At 43.3% G+C, this 20,808-nt stretch overlaps 1 protein-coding gene across 1 annotated transcript; it reads left to right on the top strand.

Annotated features, from left to right (window-relative positions):
- Positions 1-398: 398 nt before the first annotated feature.
- LOC103272781 (neurotensin receptor type 2-like) lies at positions 399-18,665 on the top strand (the record flags this gene model as incomplete). The annotated part of the gene is given in 7 exon segments (XM_021718672.1): positions 399-417; positions 420-653; positions 4,537-4,559; positions 15,220-15,474; positions 17,082-17,094; positions 17,439-17,526; positions 18,509-18,665. Coding segments are annotated over 7 exon segments (789 nt in total), but the record flags the coding sequence as incomplete, so codon positions are not given.
- Between the last annotated feature and the right edge of the window lie 2,143 nt (positions 18,666-20,808).

Raw genomic sequence — 20,808 nt, 5'->3', positions numbered from 1 at the left:
CTTCACAAATATTCTGCAATGTAGGTAAGTAATAATTTGAAGTTGCAAAACTAGCTTCAGAGAGGTAAAACAAAAACAAAAAACTTGCCTAAGGTCACAAAGCTGGTAAGTTGGGGCGGGGGGAGGGTGCGGGGAGGAGTCCGGTCCAACTTACGACTATCAGCCCCCAAAGGAGCCCACTTTCCCCCCGGCACGTATTTCCCTGGGTCGAACTGACCGAGAAGTGTGACCGTCGCTAACGGGCTTGCACTTGCGGTCCCGCGTTGGCTCAAGGACACCCTTTAGGGGCCGTGTCCCCCTGGTTCTGGAGGTTCCCAGGGAGCAGACGCGCTCGCTAGCCAGGTGGCTCCCCCAGGATCAGGGCAATGAGAGGGAGGAATAAAAGTCGCGGGAGCGGGATGGAGACTAGCAGCCCGCGACCCCGCGGCCCAGCCCTAGCCCGTGGCTGAGCCTGGACGCCCTGCTTGGCGTGGACACTCGCCTCTGGGCCAAGACGCCGAACGTTGCGCTCTACGCGCTAATCTTTGCGCTCCACGCGCGAATTTTTTCGCAGTGCACAACAGGCAATGCGCTGTCCGTGCTTGTAGTGCTGAAGGCACCGTCCAGGCATGCAGGGCGACTGCGTTACCACGTGCTCAGCCAGGTTCCTGGCAGTGAGAGCGAAGAAGCGCAGCCGCGGTAGCCGAATGGAGATGAGGGTACACCGCGGCCCCTGCGGCTCGGCGGGGCGTGGACACTCGTCTCTGAGCCAAGGCGCTGATCGTTGCGCTCTGCGCGCTAATCTTGGCCCCCTTCCATTGTATTTTTACGTGGTGCGCCACAAAAAATGCGCTGCCCTTGCACTTGCGGCTGAAGGCGCGGTCCTGCTGCTCAGAAAACCTGTGATAAAAAGTGTTTGGCCAGCAGGGCCAAGGCGTTGATCATTGCGTTCCACGTGCTCATCATCTTTGCGCTATACGCGTTAATGTTTACTTGGTGCATGACAGGCAATGCCCTGCGCTACCACGTGCTCAGCCAGGCTAGGGGCGGTGAGAGCGAGGGAGCGCAGCTGCGGGAGCGGGAATAAAACCAGTAGAGTGGGAGGGAGATCAGCAGCCCGCAGCCCCCGGGACTGGGCCTGGACGCTCTGCTGGGCGTGGGCACTCGCCTCTGGGTCAAGGTGCTGTTCATCGCGCTCCAAGCGCTAATCATCGCGCTCTACCCGTGAAGTTTTAAGTGGTGAACTACAGGAAACGCGCTGTCCGCGCACTTGCTGAATCAGGTCGTTGTGGAGGCGATAAAAGAGGCGAGAGGGGTTTCAGTCTGAACTCTTTACGTTGCAAGTGATAGAAACACAGTTGCTAGGAGCTTTTGCCACAATTTTTTAATTTTTTTTGAGTCGGAGTCTTACTCTGCCGCCCATTGTGGAGTGCAGTGTAACTGGGACGCACCACCACGCCCGGCTTGCTTGTGTGTTTATTTATTAAGACAAAGTTCTGCTGTATTGTCCAGGCTGGTCGCGAACCCCTGAGCTCAAGTAATCCACCCGCTTCGGCGTCCCAAAGTGTTGGGATTACAGGTGTGAGCCACCGCCAGCGGCCACAATAAAGATTTGAGGCAAAGATACTGGAGTAGCCTTGAGAACTCGGATCTGAATGGAGAACTCAGGCTCTCAGGAGACCCTCTGTCTGTTGCTCCTCTTTGCTCTGAAAAGGGCATCTGGGTGTCTGTGGGTGGGGTTCACACACCCATGTTTGTCCACAGGGAAAGAACATGGCTGCCGGCATCCTCTGTGATCATTCAATGAGATCACGTGAAAGTAATCAGGACACAGCACGTCCTCAATACATGTTCACCTTCTTCCCTTTCCTGAAGTTTGTTTCCGCCCCCCCGGCCCCCCCCCCCCGAAGGTTTAGCTCTATTTCTCCCTAACCAGCCTGGTACAGTGCCTGGCTGTAAGAGTGCAGAGTCAAGACCCTCCCGCCTGCCCCCTCTTGTATCCCTTTTCCACCTGCTCTGCTCTCAAATCCCCTCCCTCCTCCCCTCCCCCTCATCGAACTCCCTGCTCCTCTATCCCTGGGTCTTTCCTGAATCACTCAGCTCCATTTACCTTCTCTAGGTGGAATTTTTGTTGGTTTTTAATATTTTTCATTTACATTTTTAAAATATTTATTTATTTATTTTGAGTTGGAGTCACTCTGTCGCCCAGACTGGAGGGTAGTGGCACGATCCCAGCCACCTCAGCCTCGACCTGCTGCGCTCCCGCGATGCTTCTACCTCAGCCTTCCGAGTAGCCGGAATTACAGGCGCGCGCTATCACGCCCGGTTAATTTTTTGATTTATTGTAGAGACAAGGTCTCGTCAAGTTGCCCAGGTGGGTCTTGAACCCGCGGTCTCAGGCAATCCACTCGCCTCGGCCTCCCAAAGTGCTGGGATTACAGGCTGAGCCACCGAGCCTGGCCTTTTATTTACTTTTAAAAACATCTTTACTTTTTAAGTCAAAGTTTTATGTGTACATTTTTTAAAAACTCAAAATAGTTGCTGTTTCAGTTGGTGAGTGAGCAAAGGGGTGTGAGAGCACAGTTGGCATGAGGAACCCCAGAATAGCTGTTTCTGCACCCTCCAGGTCAGAGTTGCAAGGACCATTGGGGAGGAGTCAGCTAGAGACCCACAGCCCCGATTATCTGCTCTTTGCCCAGAGAGATCTCCCCTGGGTGTCCCCACCACTTTGGCCCAGTGCCACTGGTGACCCCATTTCTATTGAGAGATACTATCTTCCTTTTGCCACATCCAATCGGGTCCTGCTACTGCAGCCCAGTGGATCGGGTGGGATCCCAAGAGCTGCAGCTGCCTGGTGCCTGCCTGCAGTCCCCTGACCTGGTTCCCTGGACTCAGAAGCTGTGACAACAGACTCCACTGTGACCTTAAAGTAGAGAGGACCAGTGAGTAGGAACAATCTGAATACCTGTTTATTTATTATTTTTTTTTAAATTTAGATTTAGGAGGTACACTAATAGACCAATGGACATATTGTGTAGTGATGGGGATTGGGTCTCAGGTGGTCCATTCCCCAGATAGTGAACATTGTGCCCCATAGGGCAGTCTCTGAACCCTAATCCTACTTCTCCCTTCCCCCTCACTGGTGTCCCCAGTGTCAGTTATTTCCATCTTTGTGATTGCTTAGCTCCCACATGTGAGTGAGAACATGTGGTGTTTGGTTTTCTGTTTCTGAGTCAATTTACTTAGGATAATGATCTCCAGCTCCATCTACATTGCTGCAAAGGACACAATTTTATTCTTTTTTTATAGCTGTGTAATATTCTGTGGTGTATATATGCCACATTTTCATTATCTACTGGTAGGTTGATGGGCATTTCGGTTTATTCCACATCTTTGCAATAGTGAATTGTGCTGCAATAAACATGCAGGTGTAGTTGTCTTCTTTATAAAATGACCTCTGCTTTTTAGGGTAGACACTTAGTAGTGGGATTGCTAGATCAAATGTTAGATCTATTCTTAGTTCTTTGAGTGATCTCCATTACCGCCTTCCACAGAGGTTGTACTAATTTACATTCCCACCAGCTGCGTGTGTTTCCTTTTCTCTGCATCCATGCCAGCATCTATTGTTTTCTGATTTTTTTTTAATGATGGCAATTCCAATTGATGTAAGGTGGTATCTCATTGTGGTTTTAATTTGCATTTCCCTGATTATGAGTGATGTTGAACGTTTTTTCATATATTTGTGGCAATTTGCATACCTTCTTTTGAGATATATCTATTCACATTGTTTGCCCACTTAATAAGGAGGTTTATTTGCTTTTTTTCTTGCTAAGTTCTTTGCAGATTCTGGATATTAGTCCTTTTTCACATGTATAGTTTGCAAATATCTTCCCCCGTTCTGTAGATTGCCTATTTGCTCTGTTGATTATTTCTTTTGCTGTGCAGAAGCTTTTTAGTTTAAGTCCCACTTATTTATTTTTGTTTTTTTGCATCGTTTTTGGTGTTTTTGCCATAAACTACTTGCCTAGGCTGATGTCCATAAGAGTTTTCCTAGGTTTTCTTCTAGGATTTTTATGGGTTCAGGTCTGACATTTAAGTCTTTAATCCATATTGAGTTAATATTTGTATATGGAGGGGGATAGGGAACAAGTTTCATTTTTCTGCATGTAGGTTCCTAATTTTCCCAGTACCATTTGTTGAATAGGGTATCCTTTTCCCAGTGTATGTTTGTTTTTGTCTACTTTGTTGAAGATCAGTGTTCGTAGGTATTTGGATTTATTTCTGGATTCTCTATTCTGTTTCATTGGTCCATGTGTCTGCTCTTGTACCTGTACCATGCTGTTTTGGTTACTACAACCTTGTAGTATAATTTGAATTCAGGTAATGTGGTGCCTCCAGCTTTGTTCTTTTTGCTTAAGATTGTTTTGGCTATCCTGGCTCTTTTTTTATTCCATATGAATTTTAGAATTGTTTTTCCTAATTCTGAGAAAAATTACACTGGTAGTTTGTAGTTTGACAGGGATTGTGTTGATCTGTAGATTACTTTGGGTAATATAGTCATTTTAATAATGTTAATTATTCCGGTCCATGAGCATGGGATGTTTCTCTATTTGTTTGTGTCTTCTGTAACTTCTTTTATTAGTGTTTTGTAGTTCTCCTTATAGAGATTTTTCACCTCCTTGGTTAAATATATTCCTAGATGTTTTAGATTTTTGGCTGCTATTGTAAATGGAATTGAGTTATTGATTTGATTCTCAGCTTGGTCACTATTGGTATAGAGCAGTGATACTGATTTGTGTGTGTGTGTGGATTTTGTATCCTGAAACTTTCTGAATTCATTTATCAAGTGCAGGAGTCTTTTGGAGGAGTCTTTAGGATTGTCAAGGTATAAGATCATATCATTGACATACAGAGATAGTTTGATTTCTTTTTTTCTAATTTGGATACCCTTTGTTTCTTTTTCTTATCTTATTGCTCTGGCTAGGACTTCCTGTACTATGTTAAATAGTAGGGGTGAAATTGGGCATCCTTTCCATATTCCAGTTTTGAGGGGAAATGTGTTCAACTTTTCTCCATTCAGGATGTTATTGGCTGTGGGTTTGTGATATATAATTTTTATTTTTTTCTAGAGATATTCCCTCTATGCCTATTTTTATAAGGGTTTTTTATCATGAAGCAATGCTGGATTTTATCAAATGCTTTTTCTGCATCTATTAAAATTATCATGTGATTTTTATTTTTAATTCTGTTTATGTAGTGGATCATGTTAATTGACATGTTATGTTGAACCACTCTTGCATCCCTAGGAGAAAACCCACTTGGTTGTGCTGTATTATTATTATTATTATTATTATTATTATTATGTGCTATTGAATTAAGTTTGCTAATATATTTTGCTGAAGATTTTTGCTTCTGTGTTATTCGTAAGGTATATTGGTCTGTAGTTTTCTTTTTTTGTTGTTGCTATGTTTTTTCCAGGCTTTGGTATCAGAGTGATACTGGTGTTGTAGAATGTTAGGGAGGATTCCCTCCTCTTCAATTTTATGGAATAGCTTCAGTAAAATTGGTACCAATTCTTCTTTAATGATCTGGTAGAGTTCAACTGTGAGTCCATCAGGTCTTGGACATTTTTTGTTGGGAGACTTCTATTTACTGTTTCAATCTTGCTACTCATTATTGGTCTGTTTAGGGTTTCTATATAATCCTGATTCAAAGTTGGTGGGTTGTATGTTTCCCAGAATTTATCCATTTCCTCTAGATTGTCTAGTTTGTTTACATAGAGGTGTTCATAATAGTCTCAGATGATTTTTTTTTTTTTTTTTTTTTTGAGTCAGAGTCTCACTCTGTCACCCAGGCTGAAATGCAGTGGCACACTCATGGCCACCCCAGCATCAACCTGCTGGACTCCAGCAATCTCTCTGCCTCAGCCTTCCAAGTAGCCAGAACTATAGGTATGTGCCACCACACCCAGCGTGTTTTTTATTTATTGTAGAAATGAGGTCTCACCAATTTGTCCGGGTGGGTCTCGAACCTGTGGACTCAGGCAATCCACTCACCTTGGCCTCCCAAAGTACTGGAATTACAGGCTGAGCCATCAGATGATCTTTTGAATTTCTGTCATCTCAGTTGTAAAGTCTCCTTTTTTATTTCTGGTTAAGCTAATTTGAGTTCTCTTTCTTTGTTTATTAATTAATCTAGCTAGTGGTCTATCAATTTTGCTTATCTTTTCAAATAACTAACGTTTTGTTTCATTGATCCTTTGTATTTGTTTTAGTTTCAATTTCATTTCATTCTTCTTTGATCTTTATTATTTCTTTTCTTCTGTTAGCTTTGATTTTGATTTGTTTGTGTTTTTCTAGTTCCTTGAGATATGATGTAGGTTGTTGATATGTGATCTTTCAGTCTTATTAATGTAGGCCTTAAGTGCTATAAATTTTCCTCTGAGCACAGTTTTGTCTGCCCCACAGGTTTTGATAATTTGTTTCATTGCTGTCATTCATTTTAAGAAATTTTTAAATTACCATCTTGATTTTGTTGCTGACCCAGGGATCATTTGGGAGCAAATTGTTTAACTTTCATGTTTTTGTTGGTTTCATGAATTCTTCTTGGAGTTAGTTCTACTTTTATTCCATTGTGGTCTGAGAAGGTGCTTGATATGATTGCAGTTGTTATGATTTCAATTGTTTTGCAATCATTGAGACTTAATTTGTGGCCTAGCATATGGTTAATCTTGGAGAATATTTCATGTGCTGATGAGAAGAATGTATATTCTATAGTTTTGGAATGGGATGTTTTGTAGATGTCTGTTAGTTCCATTTCCTCTAGAGTACTGTTTAACTCCAATGTTTCTTTGTTGACGTTCTGCCTTGATGATCTGTCTAGTGCTGTCAGTGGAGTGTTAAATATTCCCACTATTATTGTATTGCTTCTATCTCTTTTTTTAGGTCTAGTAGATTTTGTTTTATAAAGCTGTAGGTTCTGGTGTTAAGATGTATATTTAAAATTGCTATGTCTTCTCATAGGATTGATTCCTTTCTTATTATATAATAACCCATATTTTTTTGTTTTTAGTTTTTTAATTTAAAGTCTGTTTTTCTCTGATATGAGAATGGTTACTCCTGCTTGTTTTTGGTTTCTATTTGCATGGAATTTTTTCCCCAGCTCTTTACCTTGAGTCTACATGAGTCTTTGTGTGTTAGGTGAGTCTCTCGAAGGCATCAGATATTTGGGTTGTGGTTTTTTTTTTTCCCATTCTGCCAGTCTACATCTTTTTAGGAGGGCATTGCAACCATTTACATTGAGATTTAATGATATGTAAGGCACTATTCTGTTCATCATACTGGTTGTTATCTGGCTTCTTTCTTTCTTTTCTCTATTGTGTTGGCGATCCATAAAGCCTGTGAACTTTATGATTTCCAGCATTTTTCTACTGGTGTATTTTGACCTTTTAGAGCTCCTTTGAATATTTCTTGTAGAGTCGACCTAGTGGTGACAAATTCCCTCAGCGTTTGCTTCTCTGTGAAACACTTCATTTCTCCTTCATTTATGGCACTTAGTTTTGCAGGATACAAAATCCTTGACTGACAGTTATTCTGTTTGAGGAGATTGAAGATTGGACTCAAATCCCTTCTAGCTTGTAGGGTTTCTTCTGAGACGCCTTCTGTTAGTCTGATAGGTTTATTTGTAAGTTATTTGATGCTTTTGTCTCACTTCTCTTAAAATTTTTTCCTTCACTTTAACTTTTCATAGCTGAATGATTATATGCCTTGGGGATGATGGCTTTGTAGTGAATCTTCTGGGGGTTCTTTAGGCTTCTTGTATCTGGATGTTTAGATCTCTAGCAAGATCAGGGAAGTTTTCCTCTACTGTTTTCTCAAATAGGTTTTCCAAACCTGTTACTTTCTCTTCTTCCTCAGGAAGACCTATAATTCTTAGGTTTGGACATTTTTACATAATCCTACATTTCTTGGAGGCTTTGTTCCATTCTCTTGATTCTTTTGTCTTTATTGTTGTCTGCTTGGGTTAATTCAAAAGCTTTGTCTTCAAGTTTTGCGTTCTTTTCTTTGACTTGTTCTAGTCTACTGTTAAATTTTCCACTGCATTTTGTACTTCCCTAAATACTTTTTTCATTTCTGGAATTTCAGCTTGGTTTTTTTTTTTTAAGGTGTCTATCACTTTGGAGAATTGTTCATTCATGTCCTGAATAGTTTTTTAAATTTCTTTATGTTGGTTTTCAATTTTCTCCAAAGTTCATTGACCAATTTTATAATCAATCTTATGTCTGGAATTTTTAAAATTTCATTTTGGTTAGGGTTTGTTGCTGAAGAGTTGGTGTAGTCTTTTAGTGGTGTTGGAGAACTGTTTTTTCAAATCATCAGAATTATTTTGCTGGTTCCTTTTCCATTTGGGCAGACAATTTCTTCTAATTTTAAGTTGGTAGGGGGCTGATATAAGTTCTGTATGGTACTCTTGGTTATATATAACCTTGGTGTGGTAAGTTTTTCAATTGCTAGCTGTAGCAGCCCTGTGCTGTGTGCCTGCTCTGGTTCACAGAGTCCTGAATAACTAGAGTAACTTGGAAAGTGTTGTTAGTTGGCATTCGGGATCAGACCTTCCCCAAAGCTGAGGTATTGTATCTGATTTGTGGGCTGTACTAGTGGTTTCTGGCTATGAGGTAGTGCTTGTGGAAGAAAGCCAGCTGTGATGGTAGTTGTAGGGTTTCTCCTCGGCAAGTGTTGTTCCAAGTAAGTGCCCAGCCAACCTAGGCAGAGGGTGGGGTTCTGGGAGTATACCAAGTTCTCTCTATTTTGAGCCTTCGAGGCGAGTGCAGGGAAGAGGAACTGAAGCACACCACAAGTATGCACTCTGAACTACCCCAGTTGGGATTAGGAGGAAGTCTCAGGTGTTGTGCAGAACAGGCACAGAAGAGTTCACAAGGGGAGTGAGAGGTTGCTATGCTAATGTATCCTACTCCACTCCTGCCTTGGCCTCAGGTAATCTATGATCTGAACGTCAAGGTGCAGCTGGCTTTAGGGTCTCAGGTGTTCTCAGGCTACCTGCCCAACCATGCTGGCTAGAAAGCAGCTGCTCCACCCTACAAGGGTTGAGCTCCTGCAAGGATTGAGCTCAGTTTAGGGCCTCAGATGTTCTCAGGCAACCCGCCCAGCCAGGAACTGTTTGCAGCTGTGGAGTTTGCCCTTGGGGTCCATTCCTTCTCAAGCTGGCTGGAAAGCAGTCACTCTACCCTGCAAGGATTGAATTCCTCAGAAATGGTGGCTGGTGCTGCTGAAAGCTTCTTTCCTGTACCACCCCATGGCAGAGTATGGCTGTGGGGAAGGCAGATTCCCATGAGGCACTGGGGTCTCACAAGGCTCAGGGGGGCCTGCAAGTTTACAGCCGGAACACAGAACTCCTGAGTTCTCATCACTCACCTTCCCCATTATATCTAGAGACTGTGGTGGACTGCGGTGGTGCAGGCAAGAGTCCAGTCAGTTTCAGCCCAGGTCAGTGGATTTTTTTTTCTTCTTTGCTCTTATTATCACTCTTTGCTCTTATTATCACTCTTTAGGAGACTTGTGGGGCATGCTGCTGGATCTGTTCCTCTCTGGGTGCTGAGGAAACTCTATCTTTGTTTACTCTGTAGGAGAAACTCAGTCTGGCTGCCTCATGTCAGCTATCCTTCTCTGAAGTCCCTTTAAATACAGGGACTGCAAAATAGGTGGAGACACTTGGGTCACGTCTACAAAGCCAAGAGTAAAGATAGTTTCTTCACTTTCTTCACACTTGAGCATCCAGATGCCCTCTCTCTTCAGAAAGTGTCTCTTTCTCTTATACTGATAGGGAGGTATGGTCTCTGTATGACCTCCAGCTTGTAATCTAGTGTCATAGAACTTCTTACACAGACAAGAAGCAATCTCACTTCCTGAGGGGTTAGTGTAGTCACTATTAGATGAAATTCTAGCTACAGTTTGCTGTCTCTATGCTACCTGGGTGTTGCACAGGGCTGTGGAACCTGCCAATATTCTAATTAGGAGTGAAAGTTCTGAGTAGAGAGAGTCCGCATTGCTGGTATGGGTTATATGGGCTTCCTTTGAAGTCTTTGGAAGATTTGGATCTTGTTGCTGTAACATTCTGGTTCTAAGTCCCAGAACTACTTGTTGGAGCAAGGCTTATCCTAAAGCTGCTGATCTATGGGTTACAGGGTGTGTATTTGTAGAGGAACTACTGTCAGATCAATATTTATTAACATATAACCTAGTCATCTTTAGCCCATGACAAGCTAGACAGAGCATCTAGTTTAATGGGATTTTGTGCAGATAAAATAGAGACCTGAACATTCAACGTTAACGAAAGATTTCTGAAGAAACACACATGCCAATTGCAGCCTTAACAATATGGGAAAATGTATAGTTAATCCATAAGGAAACATTCTACTTGCTTCAGAAGTTGCTTACTATGGTCCCTATAAAGAGAACTATTTGCCAAATCATGTCCTTACACAGAACCGGCTAGACAGGATATCTAATCTTTAGAAAATCCACTTTCCTATATCAGACATGTTTGCAGGTTGTCAAATTCCTGACCCAAATCTGGACCTGATGATAAAGGAGACAAAAACCAAAGCAAAAGCAAAAAACCCAGCAGCAGGACAGTTCCAGACTAGTAGGACCAGCCACAAAGGGAGTCAACACAGCAGCACTAACACTATGTCAGGTGAACAATCATGACCTCACACCTCAGCATTCCAGTCCATGTGCAACCCGTCCCAGCACTGGCCAAGCACATCACAGCCACAGAGCAGAAGGGGACTCTCACCTACCTCCCAGCAACTTCCCTGTGATTCTGAGCTACAGTGAAATAGCCAGTGAGTTTCTGCTCAGGCTTGACTGTGCTGCTCCTTGCTGGACCCTGCTGTGGCCATGACAAAAAACCAGACAACTGTATGCCCCAAATGCCTGGGAGCCAATTTTCACCACTTTTCACAAACTGGAGTAGTAGCTTCCAGGCTGTTCCTAGTCAGAAATCAGGCTTGGGGGGGAAAAAAAGTGCTAAACAAGGACTGTATTGGTGAATATGCTCCTTGACATGGTTTCCTTGACATAGTTCAAACTGGTCAAGGCAATGAAGCTGTGAAATTTGCTAGAGCAAGCTTCTGATACAACTTGTAATGAATTCTTTCAGTGTAACAGTATTGACAGATAGAATAAAATAAAAGAATGTTTAAACATACGGTATATGTTAACACAACAAAGTAACCAGGCCCAAGTTAGGATTATTTTGATGCTAATTTCTTTTTGCTATCATATCAGTGAGTTGATCCGTTGTTCATATTAATTGGTGTCTTCATCCACGACTATTGCTTGTGTTTTTGCTTTGTTGTTTAGGTTCCAGGGGTGAATGTGCAGGTTTGTTACATGGGTATGTTGCATGCTGGTGAGGTCTGGGCTTCTAGTAGGCCCATCATCCAGGTGGTGAGTATGGTATCCAGTGGGTGATTTTCAATCTCTGTCCCCCTCCTCTCCTCTCCCCTTTAGTAGTCCCCAGTGTCTGTTGTTCCCATCCTTATGTCCATGTGTACCTGGTGTTTAGCTCCCACCTATGAGTGAGAACATGTGCTATTCAGTTTTCTGTCTCCGTGTTAATTCCCTGATAGTGATGATCTTTAACTGCATTCATGCTGTTGCAAAGGACAAGATTTCATTCTTTGGTATGGCTGCAGGGTATTCCATGGTACATATGTACCACATTTTCTTTATCCAATCTGCCATTTTCTTTATGCAATCAGCAATTCAAACATGGCACCTAAGTTGGTTCCATGTTTCTGTTATTGTGAACAGTGCTGTGATACACATACAAGTACAGGTATCTTTTTGGTAGAGTGAGTTGTGCTCTTTTAGGTATATACCCAGTAGTGGGATTGCCCAGTTGAATGGTAAATCTATTTTTAGTTCTCTGAGATATCTCCAAACTGCTTTTTACAAGGCTGAACGAGCCGACATTCCCACCAACAGTCTATGAGCATTCCCTTTTCTCTGTAACCATGCCAACATCTGTTGTTTTTTGACTTGTTAAAGACAGTCATTCTGACTGATGTAAGATGGGGTCTCATTTTGGTTTTGATATGCATTTCTCTGATGCTTAGCAAAGTTGAGCATTTTTTCATATGTTTGTTGGCTGCTTGTATGTCATCTTTTGAGAAGTGACTGTTCATGTCCTTTGCCCACTTTTAAATTTTTTTTCTGTCAATTTATCTAAGCTAATAAATTATAAATTCTGGGAATTCGCCATTTGCCAGATGCATAGTTTGCAAATATTTTATCCCATTCTGTAGGTTGTGTACTTACTTTGTGGATTGTACCTTTTGCTATGCAGAAGCTCTTTAGTTAAATTAGGCCCCACTTGTCAATTTTTTGTTGTTGTTGCATTTGTTTTTGAGAACTTGGTCATAAATTTATTGCTTAGGTCAATCCAGAAGAGTATTTCCTAGGCTTTCTTCTAGAATTTTTATAGTTTGAAGTCTTACATTTTAGTTGTAAATACATCTTGAGTTAATTTTTGTATATTGTGAGAGAAGGGGTCCAGTTTCATTCTTCTGCATATGGGTAGCCAGTTTTCCCAGCACAATTTGTCGAAAAGGATTTCCTTTCCCCAGTGTTTATTTTTGTCTACTTTATCGAAGGTCAGTTGATTGTAGGTCAGTGAGGTCAGTGACTTTATTTTTAGGTTCTCTATTCTGTTCCATTGGTCTATGTGTCTATTTTTACACTAGTACCATGCTGTTTTCATTTCTGTAGCCTTGTAGTGAAGTTTGAAGTCATTGCAATATGATGTTGCTGGCTTTGTTCTTTTTGCTTAGGATTGCTTTGGCTATTTGGGCTCTTTTTGTTTCATATGAGTTTAAGTATTGTATTTTTTTTTTCTAGATCTGTGAAAAATGATAGCTGGTGGTTTGACAGGGATTATGTTGAATCTGTAAATTGCTTTGGGCAGTATGGACATTTTCACAATATTGATTCTTCCAATCTATGAGCATGAGTTTTGGGGGTTTTTTTTTTCCCATTTGTTTGTGTCACCTTTGATTTCTTTCAGCAATGTTTTGTACTTCTTTTTATAGAGATCTTTCACCTCTTTCGTTAGATGTACTCCTAGGTATTGTGTGTGTGTGTGTGTGTGTGTGTGTGTGTGTGTGTGTGTGTGGTTGCATATGGGAGTGAGCTGTTGATTTGGTTCTAAGCTTGAATGTAGTTGGTATATAGAAATATTACTGGTTTTTGAGCATTGAGTTTGTATCCCAAAAGTTGACTGAAGTTGTTTATCAGTGTTAGGAAGTTTTTGGTGAAATGTTTAGGATTTTCTAGATATAGAATCATATTGTCTGTGAAGAGAGATGATTTAACTTTCTCTCTTCCTATTTGGATACTTTTTATTTCTTTTTCTTGCCTGATTGCTCTGGCTAGGACTTCTACTACTATGTTAAATAGGAAGAATTGCCCATAGATTTTCAAAGTAAAAAAAGCCATGTCATCTTCCCAGAAAGATTTCAAAACTCACAAGATTAATTGCTAACTTATAAATGTATTTTTACTTTCAGTCTTTGTCTTAGCTGGTATTAAAGCTACAATCAAGTAGTTAAGCATGTTGTCATTTATATAAAACTGGTCTCTCAACAAACTGAGTGCCATATACATACAATGTTTTATTTTTTCCTTGGTGCTGATTTGTGAGCATGAATTAAGATGAAAATCATGAATAATAATGTTTTAAAAAGGTGTAATGCCCAATTCTGATATTTTATATTGATTTTAAAGTGGTATTAAAATATTTTTAAGGTTTTTTTTTTTAATGTTTTCAAAGGGAAAGGAGTAAGACAGCCTTAGAACTGACAAGGAAAAACCTTATAACACACATATTTTAATTAGTGATTTATTTATTTATTTTGCTTTGTTTTACTTATTTATTTATTTTATAATCCTGGGGTACATGTGAGGATTTGCTATATAAGTATATTGCGTGAAGGTGAGGTTTGGGCTTCTAACAAGCCTTCTCCCCTCTATTAGTGAACATGGTATTCAATGGATGGTTGTGTATCTCTGATCACTCTTTTTCCCTCCTTTAGCAGTGGCCAGTGTCTGTTGTTCCCACACTTATGCCCATGTGCCTGATGTTTAGTGCCTACTTATGAATGAGAACCTGTAATATTCAGTTTTTTTGTTTCTGTGATAGTTCAATTAGAATGATAGTCTCCAGCTGCATCCATGTTGCTGTGAAGGACATGATTTTGTTCTTCGTTATGGTTGTGTAGTATTCCACTTTGTATATGTACCACATTTTCTTTATCCAGTCTGCCATTGGTGGGCACCTAAATTGGTTCCATGTTCTTGCTATTGTGGATAATACCGCAATAAATATACGAGTGCAGATGTCTTTTTGGCAAAATGAGTTATGCTTCTTTGAGTATATACCCAGTAGGAAAGGAGTAAAAGAACTGATGAGGAGAACCCCTATGACACATATATTTAAAAATTTTAATATTTAACATTTAAAACACAGCATATTATAATCAATTTGTTTTTCTTAAGTCAAATAGTATCAGATCATAATTATACAAGGTTTGGATTGTAAATAACACAAAAACAGCAATGCCCTGCCCAATCCCAATACTCTACATCATATTCTCTCATTGAGAACCAAGTACCATCCACTGTTGACTACGCAATCACAATTATGTAAATACTTAACATAAATTTAACCAAACATGGTGATACAATTATATGTGTGTGTGTGTGTATATATATATATATGTATATATATACATTATATATATATGTATATACATGTGTGGGGGGGGGGCTCAGGCAATCCTTCCACCTCAGCTTTCCAAGTAGCTGGAATTACAGGCACATGCTACCATGCCTGGCTAATTTTTTTGATTCATTATAGAGACGAGATCTCGCCAAGTTGCCCAGGCAGGTCTTGAACCCCTGGGCTTAGGCAATCCTCTCTCCTCAGCCTCCCAAAGTGCTGGGATTACAGGCGTGAGCCATTGCGCCTGACTCAAATTTTCTCTTCTATTGTCATTGTTCTCTTCCTACTTTCTGAGAATTTTCTCAAATTTATCTTCTAATCCTTCTGTCTCCCATTTCTACTTATACAGGTTCTGGACCTTGGGCACAACCTGATGACCCAAGTCCTTAATCCTACCCCCACAACCCTTGGAATCACCTCCATAGGTGAATGAATGTACTGGTGTCCTTCATGCTCCCCTTGGCACTAACCATTTTCCTGAATGGGGTCACGGTGAGCCACCTAGTAGCTCTCTGCTCCCAGGTGCCATCTACTTCTGTCCCAGGCATCTCTGCCCCCAGTCTCCTGGAGCTGAGTGAGGAGGGTCTACTCAGCTTCATCGCATGGAGGAAGACCCTCTCCCTGGTGGGCCAGGCCAGCCTGGTGAGACATAAGGACATGAGCTGGGTCTGCAGCCTCCACACAACATCTGTGTTCTGTTAAATCCTCTGTAATTCTGCCCCAGGAGAAATGGGCCCAGGTTCTGGGCCTACCTCCACCAATCCCTTGCCAGGTAACCTCAGAAAGTCATTACTTCCCTCTGAGCTTCCTTTATCCTTTGCCCCAGGGGAATTATGTAATCACCAGCAGGCTTCTTGTAGAGCTCAGCAGGATAATTAAAGACAAGAATGGAAGCTGGCTTGGTGGCTCTGCCTGTAATCCCAGCGCTTTGGGAGGCCTAGGCAAGCAGATTGCCTGAGCCCACGGGTTCGAGACCCCCCTGGGCAACTTGGCGAGACCTCATCCCTACAATAAGTCAAAAATTAGCCAGGCGTGGTAGCGCGAGCCTATATTTCCATCTACTCGGAAGGCTGAGGCGGAAGGATCGCCGGAGCCCAGCAGGTCGAGGCTGCAGTGGCCGGGAGCAGTCACTGCACTCCAGTCTGGGTGACAGAGTGAGACTACAGCTCAAAAACAAACAAACAAACAAAAAGACAAGAATGGAAATTCTGCACCTGAAGGCCCCTATCTGCTCCCGGGTATAGCACATGCAGACAAGCAGAGTCCTGGCCACTTTTCGGTAAGTCTGGCTGTGAAAGAACACAAGGAGCAGTTTTAGTTAAGGATTGCAGATGGGAACTGTGGACTCTTTGGCTGGATGGGTCCTCAAATCCAGCTCCCTTGTAACTCTCCACTTTCCTTATGACAACATTGATCTGTTTGTTTGCTTGTCTTTGTAAGTATCTGGGAAAATGTGGCCTTATAAAAGAAACTCTGAAAGGTGCAGGAAAACGGAGGTCTCTCCAAGTGCACATCATAACTCAGGCACTAGCTAAGGTCTGGGAGATCTGAGTATGCGACAGGGTCTCTGCTCCCATCAACAGCATGGTCTTGTGCATAGACAGAGATGTGAGAACTAAGTGCCGTGTGATGTAATAAGTATCGCGAAGGCAGCACATGAAGGAGTCGGACTTCATTTTGTAGACAATGGGTGGTCATTGAAAGAGTCAATGTCTAGTAGTGATGGAGATCTGTTTCTTCTGTCTGTCGCACTCATCAGTTCTTTGGGGAGTAGGCTAAACAGTGCCTCTCAAACAGCAGTGTGCGTTAGAAAGATCTGGAAAGTAATAAAACATAGACCCTGGGGCCCAAGATTCTGCAGTTCTGCCAGATTCCTACTTGATGTTGTCACTGCTGGCTTAGGGGCCACATTGGGTTAGATGAAGGGTTTGTGGGCTAGGGAAGAATAGGAGCGGGGGAGGGAAGGGGTGGAAGGTTAGGAGATTGGCATCATAGTCCAGTGGAAAGGAGATAAGAGCCTCTTAGAGTAGTAGCAGAGGGGAGGGGAAGGAATGGAGAGATGCTAAGGAGAAATTATTTAATAGATGGGCTATAAGAGGAATGGAAAAAATCAGACCCTCTGTCTTTACAGTTTGAGTGCCAGCTGGATGGTGGTGCCAACAATCAAACAGAAAAAGGACAAGAGGAGGGAGAGACTTTCTAAGGCAAGAAAGATACAAGTTATATTACATATGCTGTTAGACGACCAGGTGGGAATGCCTAGCCCTGCATTGGGAGTATATTTTAGTGGCCAGGAGAAGGTTCTAGAAGGTTCTAGAAGCATGTGTCCAGGTCATGGTCAAGATGGACATTCATCCAGAGGACAGGGTTATGCAAAGTTGGAGAACAGATTCGGATAGGGAGGGATCAGATCACCTCAAAGTTCCCTTCCACTGTTTGACCCCAAGAACAAGTTAGAAGGAAATGCTGTCGTCACCTCAGGCATCTTCTTCCCTTAAAGACAGCATAACTGAGAATGCGTTTGCTTTCCCTTTTTTTTTTTTTTAAGCAGGATTTATTGAGAGCACAGAAAGGCTCCCACAGTGGGGGGGGACCCAAGGGGGTTGCCCGTGTTTGCTTTCTGTCTCTGACTCTCTCCAGTTGTTCTGCAGGAGACATCATAGCTGTGTATGTTGTGTGTTGGCTGCCGTGCCATGCCCGCAGGTGCATGTATTGCTATATGCCTGATGACAGGTGGACTGGGTGAGTGTAAAGGAAGGGCCCTGGCACCCAGGAAGGGGTCTTACTGGACTGGGTTTGGGGTCTCCACCCTTAGTTACTGAGTCCTCTGAACTGTGGCCTGTACTCCAGCTGGTTCTGCCCAGTCTATACCTTCAAAATCTCCCAGCTGGGGATGAGGAACAAGGCCTTCTCTGGAAACTCCTCTAACCTGGCAAGGCCATGTGAGTGAGAGCCCTTGTGGCTGGTAGTTGTGACTATGGGATTCTGACTACGGGACAGAGAAGCCTGTAGGCTGAAAGGGGTGGCACAAAGGCCATGTCATTACAAGGAGAGAAAGAAGAAGACTCAGAGCTGTGATTCCATGAGCTAACAAAGACCCCTCAGACAGAGACAAGGACACACATCCTTTTATGTCACAGTCAGAGAAGAAAAGATACTTCATTATCTTCCTTTCAGAAATCATTATGCCCCTGATTATGGTGGAAGTCAAACATCTGAGGGAATAGAGACTCCATGTGTCCTCCAAGGAAATACCTATGTGGACAGATATCTCCTTGGGAGCTACCAGCAGTCCTGACAGACATGTGCAACACGGGCACATGCCAAGCCCTTCCCACCACAGAGAATCCCTGCGACAAGGAGCATAACTTCTCAGAAAGGTTTCCACGTCTTCGTGTAGCCATAGCTCCTTGACCACAGTTAGCAGCATGGGGCTCGCACCATCTCAGGAGACTGGGCAGATGGCCCCTGTCAGTCAGCAGTATCACCTTCACTGGGCAGGTGGCCAGGAACCACAGCCAGGGATGGCAAATCATAGAGGCTAGGCAGAGAGCATCAGCTGGTGGTGATGGAACATTTGTTCAATTCACATTGTGCTTTCTGACGGCAGAAATAGGCTTCCTCACCCAGTCCTTTGGAGGAGAGAGGCATTTCCCAGCAGGCAGGGGGATGCTGTGAGGGGGTGACAGGACCTCTAACCAGGTCTTCTGGGTTTCTCTTGCAGCATGTTCTGCAATTTCTACCACTATTTCTACATGGTGACCAGCACACTTTTCTGTGTCCACTCAGCTATGACACCTGTCCTCTATAATGCTGTGTCCTCCTCCTTCAGAAGACTCTTCCTGGAAGCCCTCAGCTCTTGGTGTCAAGAGCAACACCCCGTGAGCCATTACCTCCACAAGCCCCACCCCTCTGAATACAGCTTCAGCCTTTGGGGTTTCCCCCAGAAACCCTGACCTGGTTGAAATACAAGAATGAACAGGACAAGTAGAATGACAGACTGCTCAGTCACCTGGCAGACCTGATGAGCAACATTCTCACTAATTATTCAGGCTTTGCAGTCAGGTGGCCTTCCATTGGCCACAAGCTCTGCTGCTTACCAGCATGTCATGTAACACCTCTTAGCCTCAGTTTCCTTCTCTGTATAGCAAAGATAAAGAATAGTACTGGCCAGGCATGGTGGCTCATACCTATAATCCCAGCACTTTGGGAAGCTAGGGTGAGAGGATTGCTTGAGCCCATAAGTTCTAGACCAGCCTGGGCAACTTATGAGACTTCATCTCTACAATAAATCAAAAAATTAGCTGGGCATGGTGGCTTATGCCTATAGTTCCAGCTACTCGGAAGGCTGAGGTGGAAAGATTGCCTGCACCCAGCAGGTTGAAGCTGCGGTGGCCGTGAGCACCGCATTCCAACCTGGGTGACAGAGTGAGACTCCAACTCAAAAAAAAAAAAAAGAAGAGTACCCACCCCACCTCTTAGTGTTATCCAAGACTAAAGTGCTTAGTACAGTACCTGGTGCATAATAAATGCTCAATACATTGTTGCTGATACTATCTTTGATGTTATCATTGTTACATTACTATGGTTGCTGTTTTCCTGCCATCCTGAAAGTCTATCACATTCTTCTGTAGTTTTATGCTCAGATGTTCTACAAATTACCTCAAATGACAAATCAGCAGTGCTCTAAAATTAAACTGAATTGTTACACCCCATGATCTGTGGTAAAATTCTCTAGTCTCTTCTGGTAAAGGAGCAGTTGTTCACAGTGACAGTAGCTTCTGCAGGCTCTGGAAAGCCAGCAGGCCACAGATTTCCCCTCCTGTCTCTGGTCTGCATGATGTCTGGCCCATGGTAGCCAGGCCAGACCATGTGGCTAACAGGGAAATGGCCATGTGCTCCCTGCCACAGGGCATCCAGGGCCCAGACATGCTCTGGCCAGTCCAGTGTTGGACAAGTGCTGAGTCGGAATTCTTTTCGTCAGGACAGATTCCACAGGTTAAGTCCCGGGCACAGGGCTAGGCCCATTTCATATTGCCAGCCTGGTGCCTGAAGGTGGCGATGCCCAGGCCAATGGAGAGGTGGTGGTTTTTTCTGGGTGTAGACGATGCAGTGCTAAGAGGTGGGTAAAGACACAGGTCTGTGAGGAGTGGGAGGAGAATTGGGCACAAGACACAAGACCAAAAAGAGGTTCCTTCTCAAGAAATGCACCAACGCTTCCCTGGACTCCCTCCATCTCCTGACCCCTGTCACTCACCTTCCCATTCCCACAATGAGCACTGTGTGCACTCATCACATGTGTACACATTACACACACACAGATGCACATCACATGTGCACACACATTACATACACATGCACAAGTCACGTGCACACACATCACATGCACATGCACAGGCCACATGCTCACGCATCATACATGCACACTTCACATCACACACACATATCACATGAACACGAGTCACAAGCATACCCATCACACACACACCATATGTATACATATCACATCACACACATCCATCACACACATGTCACATGCACACACTCACCACACCTACATTACACATGCCACTGCACCTCCATTACATGTACACTCATCACATGCACACATGTCACATACACACATCACGTGTGCCTGCATCTGAGCTGGTACACTGAGATGAACCGGCAGTGGCTTCTACACAGCTTAGAGATGATTGTCCCCCAGCCCCCAGCCCCAGAGCCCTTAAGGCCAGAAGTGACAGCAACACACTCTTCATGGAGGCTACCCCAGGGTAGGAACACCACGGGCACTCACCATCAGCCTCATCAGGAAGAGGACACACCAGCTGGAAAAGTTAAGAGCCACAGCAGCACTGGTATGGGGAGCCCTCATCAGGGTGGCTCTGAATGGGAGGCAGTGAGCTCACCTGCCCATGGAGGAAGAAGATGCACTGTGAGGTGTGAGGCTGACCCCGCCTGACTGGCACTGCCTCATGTTAAAGCCCTGTTTTCCAGAGTTCCAGTTAAGGCTGGGGTGGTCAG

This window comes from Carlito syrichta, unplaced genomic scaffold (genome assembly GCF_000164805.1).
Source record: "Carlito syrichta isolate Samal-C Ts95f unplaced genomic scaffold, Tarsius_syrichta-2.0.1 Scaffold313228, whole genome shotgun sequence".
Taxonomy (NCBI): domain Eukaryota; kingdom Metazoa; phylum Chordata; class Mammalia; order Primates; family Tarsiidae; genus Carlito; species Carlito syrichta.
The sequence above is the reverse complement of the archived record's forward strand: the minus strand, read 5'-3'. Positions and strand labels throughout refer to the sequence as shown.